We start from the raw sequence: 5,833 nt of genomic DNA, 5'->3' as shown, positions 1-5,833 counted from the left end.
GGCCTCGGCTCTGTCTGCCTGGTTTGGTTTGGTGCTAGTGAGCATCGGGGGCAGTGGTGGGGGGGCTGGGTCTGTCTTGCTAGTAGGGAGTGAAGCGGCTGTACCCTCCTCGGTATAGACTAGCCTGCAACATCAAAGATGAAAAAAAAGCCAATCAGTATTTGGAGAGAGGCAAAGCCCAGATCTTCCCTTTTTTCTTCTTTTTTTTCCTCTTTCAACTGATAACAAATTCCTGCTGTTCTTGGGACATGAGGATTGGGCAAGGCCAGGGTGCCCAGTGCTGCCCAGGCTCTGTGGCGGCCATGGGTACTGCCCTGGGGCCAGAGGGTGCCATGTGCCCCAGCCATGGCACCGCCATGATGTGCCCACCAAGGAGCCTGTCCCTGCTGTGCCACGGGGTTGGAAACCCCCAGGATGGAGTGCCCACGCCCCCTCACTAGTGGCTGCCTGGGGCTGGGGGTGCCAAAGGAGTAAAAAAAGGCAGAGAAAGGTGGGTTGGCTTTGAGGTCCTACCCATGAGTGGAGATTTTTCATCTTTGATGCTGTCAGAGCTAGCCAAGAGCTGCAGTGCATAGGGGGCTGCAGTGCTCCCTGAGTGTGGCTCTACGTGGGGGCCTGGGGACAATGCCCTGCACTGGAATGAGAGAAGGGGTCCCAGACCCCAGGCAGGGCCCTGGGACACTGAGCAGGCAGCTGGCGTGGGGTGTAGCCAAGCCCCCGGGAAGCAGAGTGCATGGGCAGGACTACGCAGGGTGTGAGGGGTACATGGAACAGAGGTGCAGGGCGGGGGGTCTTCTCTCCTGCAGACAGAGCCAGGCAGGGGCTGCGCTGTCCCCGCTCCCCTCCCACAGTCCCCGTGTGCGGGGGTGCCCCATGCCCTGCAGGCTGGCCGGCTGCCGTGCTGGCCCCCTCCCCGGGCTGGCTGCAGCCCCCCGGAAGCAGAGGAAGGCCGAGGGGCTGCTCTTACCATGGTGCCGATGCTGTACGTGGCGGCGGGGCCGATGGTGTGGTGGTAGGGGTCTGCTGCTGCGTACACTCTGCCGTAACTAGGAGCAAACACAGTGGTGGGTGTTAGTGACAAGAGTGGGGGTTCTGTCTCCCCTTGGAGCCCTCCTGCCCAGCTGTGCCTGGGAGCCCCCCGGAATCTCCCTCCAGTGGTGCCAGCCCTTTCCAGTCCCAGCTCTGAGGGAAGCAGAGGGGTCCCAGTTTGCAGGACACCTTCCCCATGCCTGACCCTGCCCATCCTGCAGTGCACAAGAGCTGGGGGTGTCAGAGACGGCAGTGCAGGGGGTGACACGGGGCTCCCCCCAGCGCGGTGCCCGCGGTGCTTACCTGTCACTGTACGCTGCCGCTGCTGCCGCAGGCTGGGCGTACCTGTAGGCAGCATAGCCCCCCTGCAGGGAGGAGAGACTGGTCAGGGGGCAGCACCCACGGCGGGGGGGACCGGGGTGAGGGCAGTTGAGTGCCCCATGGCACTGCACATTACAGTGGTGAGGCCTGTGGGGAGCCAGTGCTGGTGCCACTGGGCACGCAGCAGCCTCATTACCATTCCCCAAGGGCTTTCACAAACATTAACCTTAAAAAATTAAATTTCCAGAGGAGAGAATGTCACCTCCCCACTTGCTTTAATGAGGTGCCACGTTAGATAAATCCTTCAGCGCCCGCCTGAAATATCGCCGCTGGCTCCTCAGACACAGAGGTTAAACGTGGGTGTAAGGCACTGAGACCGTAAATCCCACGTGGTGCTGGCCCCGCAAGGGGGCTGGTGGGCACAAGACAGGGCACAGGACCCCATGCAGTGCCACCCAGATCGCTCCAGAGGAGCCACATTCTGTTCATGCTCTGCCTCCCAGGAAAAGGGGGTGGCAGGGGCAGAGCCCACCATGGAGATGCCCAGTGCTGCCTGCTCCCTGCCCTGGCATGGGGTCCCCGTCACGGCCCAGCTCTGGGCACAGTGTCACTTACATAGATCTCAGCTCCGTAGAACCCGTCCTGGTAGACGACCCTGGAAATGAGGTGGAGGCGTCAGAGCCCGGCCAGTGTCCCCAGACGAGGGGAGCAGCAGAATGAGGGTGGTGAACGAGGGGAGCTGCCTCAACAGCGCAGCTGAGGGGTGAGGAGTGGTTGTGCAGGCCCTCGAGGGCATGTCCAGGCTGGCACTCTGGGCAGGGACCTAGGGACAGGTGGACAGCATGGCCCAGGGCCAGGGGTGCTACAGGGATGGAGGAGTCTGGAGCATGATAGCTGCTGGAGCAGCTGAGCAGCTGCAGATGGCCATGGCCATGTCCGTGCCCAATGCCAGCACAGCCGCATGTGTCAGGAGAGAGTCTCCATTAAACCAACCATCCTGGCTGGAATAACATCCTGTGCCTTGGGGCACAGGAGGCTGGTGAGTGCATGGGTCACCCTGAGGGCAGCAGCCTAGGGGTTGCAGAGAGTCCATGGCCAAGCAAGTGCTGTGGGAGCTGCAGCCCATTCCTGATGTGTCAGAGCCTGGTGAGGCTGCTGCAGACCCGGAGCAGTGCCAGCACACGCCCCCCGCCCCAGCAGGGCCCCGCCGTGGCCGTGGATACTCACGCGCCGTAGGTGGGGATGGGCGGCGGTGGCGGCGCAGCTCGGAAGGTGTTGTAGACGGCGCGTCCCCGTCCCCGTAGGTGTGCCCCTCGGTAGGCCACGGCTGTCCCCGTGGTGGGGTATGGGAATCCCGTTACTGTGGGAGGAGGGGACACACATGGGCTTGCTGTGCTGAGCAGTGGCAAGGTCAGACAGAATGCAGAGCTGATGTTTGGGGGGCACCTGTGGCAGGGACAGCTGCAACTCAGTTATTACCTGCGTAGAATTCGGGGCCATAGACTGCTCCCACCACTGGGTTCAGCTTCCAGCCTGTGGGCAGAGAGAGCCAGTGAGGACAGAGCACTGCTCCCGTGGCACTCTGAGGGGCCACAGCCCCATCCCCAGGCAGGAGGAGGGCATGGAGGGGTTGTACTCCTGCACTGGACAGGGGTGGCTGCTCTCCACAGTCAGAGCTCCACGGCAGCCAGGCAGTGAGTGTGCCCAGGGGATGCCCCTGCCCACTGCAGTCCCTGCTCTCTGGACACTGGCCCTTACCGTTGGTGTAAGGGTTGGCCACCTTCTTGTTGGTCATGACGCGGGCTGTGGCATTGTTCACCTGCAGAGAGAGGGACGGGGGCTCAGTGCCTGCGGGCCGTGGGGCTGGCGAGGCCGTGGTCCAGAGGGCCCGCTCGCTGTGCTCGGCCCATCTCGCTGCTGCGGGTGCGGAGCGAAGGACGCCGGCTGCGGCGGAGCTGTCACGAGGCAAGTCTCTGCCCGCAGCCGCCCCACCACACGCAGACCTGCTCGTACCCCCAGCCAGGCCAGGCCTCCTGGCTGCAGCAACGAGCGTGGGTCAGGCTGGTGGCTGATGCCCCGAGTGCTGCGGTGCCATGCTCAGGCCTGGCTTTGTTGGACCATGTTTTCCCCATCCATGGGGCGCTGCTGTGCCCTGCCAGGCTCCTTCCCTGCCCTCAGCACTGCTGGGACATTTTGTCCCATTCCCTCTGCCATGTGCCATTCTGCTTCCCACTGCTTGCCGGCCACCAGTGAGGAGCTGCCGATGAATGGGCAGAGCCTGATGCCTGTGCCAGGCTTGGAGAAATCAAAGCCTCCAGGGACAGGTAACCTCTGGCACTGAGGGTGCAGAGCCCTGAGTGGATCCTCCCTTCCGGCACAGGACAGGTGGGAACGGCACATGGGGCAGAGCCCTAAAGCTCCCTGCAGAGTGTGGGGCAGCTACGCAGCAGGCACAGGGCTGCAGGGGGGTTCTCTGCCAGACCCATCTGTACCAGGCAGAACAAAGCCCCAGCTGAAATCCCGGCTCTCCCCGCACATGGGAGGTTCCTTTGGGCCGCTCCTTGTGCCAAGCGATGAACTTCCTGGCAGCCGGCACACATGCTCCTGTGCCACATTCAGGGACACATGCAAAGGCTGGGGACAGCTCCCCGGGGGCACCCAGGACCCAGAGCTGCCCTCAAGCATCCCGCAGCCCGGGCAGGGGACACGCACACGCAGGCATGGCACGGCACTAGCACACTTATCTGAGCACCTCAATCTTCCGGCCCTCTACGATGGTGCCATTCAGCTTCTCTCGTGCCCGGTCGGCATCTGTGCTAGTTTCAAAAGTTACAAACCCAAAACCCTGTGAGCAGAGGAGAAAAGGAGAAAGAAAGAGACAGAGAGAGAGAGACAGAGAGAGGGTGCGGGGACAGAGAGAGAGAGGGGGTGAATCAGGAGAGCTGGCGCAGAGGTGAGGCTGCCACAGTGCAGAGATGGAGAGCCCGGGCTGGGGTCCCCGCAGGGGCTGGGGGTCCCGGCTGAGGCCTCAGCATCGCCCACAAGCTGGGAGAAGAGTCTGGGAGAGGGGCACAGAAAACGGGGAAGATACAACAGAGACATCCAGACACAGAGGGACATGAGCTGCCTGTGGGGGGGCAGAGCAAGCCCTTCCTTCCCTCCAGTGCCAGGGCCACCCCAGTTGGTGCAGGAGCTACCCCGAGATGGGGCATCCCACGCCAAGATCCCATGGGGCAGGAGAGGAGAGCAGGTTACAGTGCTGCCAGGCAACCCGGCTCCGCTGACCCCCTCCCCAGGACTCGCCATACGGTGCCAGCTGTGGGCAGCACCCACCTTGGAGCCCCGCTCATTGAAAATGATCTCCACATCCAGTATCTTCCCGAATTGCTGCAAGTGGAGAGAGCAGAAGGGTGAGTGCCCGTAGAGCCCCCAGCCCCACACCCGGGGCTGCTGGCATGGGGCTCTGTGCCAGGGATGGGCCAGGGGCTGCCTTGGGGGCCAGGCCCAGGGACTCTCAGGGCCATGCAGGGGAGAGCCCTCATCCCTCCCATGGCTCCCACTCTGCCAGGACTTTGGGAGTGTCACCCAAAATCTCATTAGCCAGCACTGCTCTGAGTCCTAATGAGGGCTAGGAAGGGGATAGTGAGGGGAGACAAGGGCTCTGTGACACTCCATGCACAGGATGGGCCCTTGGAAGGGGACAGTGTCAGTGTCCCGATGGTGACACAGGGCAGCATCGAGCAGGGAGCAGGTGACATGGTGGCTGGATGGGGCTGGACTCACCCCAAACATTTGTCGCAGGTCAGGGTCCCGGAATCGGAAGGGGATGTTGGAGACGTGTAACCTCTTAGGCTGCTGCTTGTCTGTGTTGTCTGAGGAATGTAGCTGCTGGCTGTCTGTCTGTGCCGCCTCGTCTGTCTGCTGTGGGAGGCACCACCACCATCAGCCCCTGGCCGTGCCAGACTCATGTCCCTGCTGGGGCTCCAGTCTTGGGGAATGTCCCCCTGCCCTGTGCTTGGCCCTGCCTGCCCCCAGGGACACCCTGAAACCAGCGGTCCCCAAGCCTCAGGCAGCACCCCATGGGTGTCCCTGCATCCTGGTGAGCCAGGGGGATGATGGCAGGGCTGTGGGGGTGCTTGAGGCAGGGGTGCAGACACTGCCTGTGGGGCCATGTGGAAGCACTGGGAAATGCTGAGCTCAGCGCTTTCCCAGTGCTGAGTTCCAGCCCTGTAATTGCCATGATCCGGTGGACCAGAGCCAAGCAGGTGGACTACAAGTGATTAGAATTGAGGGGGGGTGCTGCGAGGAGAGGCGATGGTGGGAGCACCCAGCCCAGTGCCCCGTGGGACTGCAGCCAGGCAGCACCACTGCCCCAGCACCCTCCCGGATGCTCCGGCAATGCCCTGGGCCCCCCGTGCCCCCTGACCCGCTGCCTTACCGGTACCGTCTGTGTCCCTGCTATGGACTGTGTGCTGGCGTCGGT

General features: G+C 62.9%; 1 protein-coding gene across 1 annotated transcript in view; it reads right to left on the bottom strand.

The window, feature by feature from the left end:
• Positions 1-18: 18 nt before the first annotated feature.
• Positions 19-5,833, bottom strand: part of RBFOX3 (RNA binding fox-1 homolog 3) — a 77,194-nt gene continuing 71,379 nt past the window's right edge. The window contains exons 4-14 of the mRNA XM_029960122.1: positions 5,789-5,833; positions 5,134-5,271; positions 4,684-4,737; positions 4,103-4,195; positions 3,109-3,169; positions 2,830-2,883; positions 2,578-2,710; positions 1,966-2,005; positions 1,333-1,394; positions 968-1,046; positions 19-124 (exon numbers count right to left, since the gene is read on the bottom strand). Coding sequence (XP_029815982.1) covers positions 80-124; positions 968-1,046; positions 1,333-1,394; positions 1,966-2,005; positions 2,578-2,710; positions 2,830-2,883; positions 3,109-3,169; positions 4,103-4,195; positions 4,684-4,737; positions 5,134-5,271; positions 5,789-5,833 — 804 coding nt within the window. The 3' untranslated portion in view covers positions 19-79. The remainder of the gene's footprint in view (positions 125-967; positions 1,047-1,332; positions 1,395-1,965; positions 2,006-2,577; positions 2,711-2,829; positions 2,884-3,108; positions 3,170-4,102; positions 4,196-4,683; positions 4,738-5,133; positions 5,272-5,788) is intronic.

The sequence above is a fragment of the Manacus vitellinus genome, unplaced genomic scaffold, assembly GCF_001715985.3.
Source record: "Manacus vitellinus isolate BGI_N305 unplaced genomic scaffold, ASM171598v3 scaffold_24_pilon, whole genome shotgun sequence".
NCBI classification, from domain to species: domain Eukaryota; kingdom Metazoa; phylum Chordata; class Aves; order Passeriformes; family Pipridae; genus Manacus; species Manacus vitellinus.
This window is presented reverse-complemented; position numbering and strand designations above follow the sequence as displayed.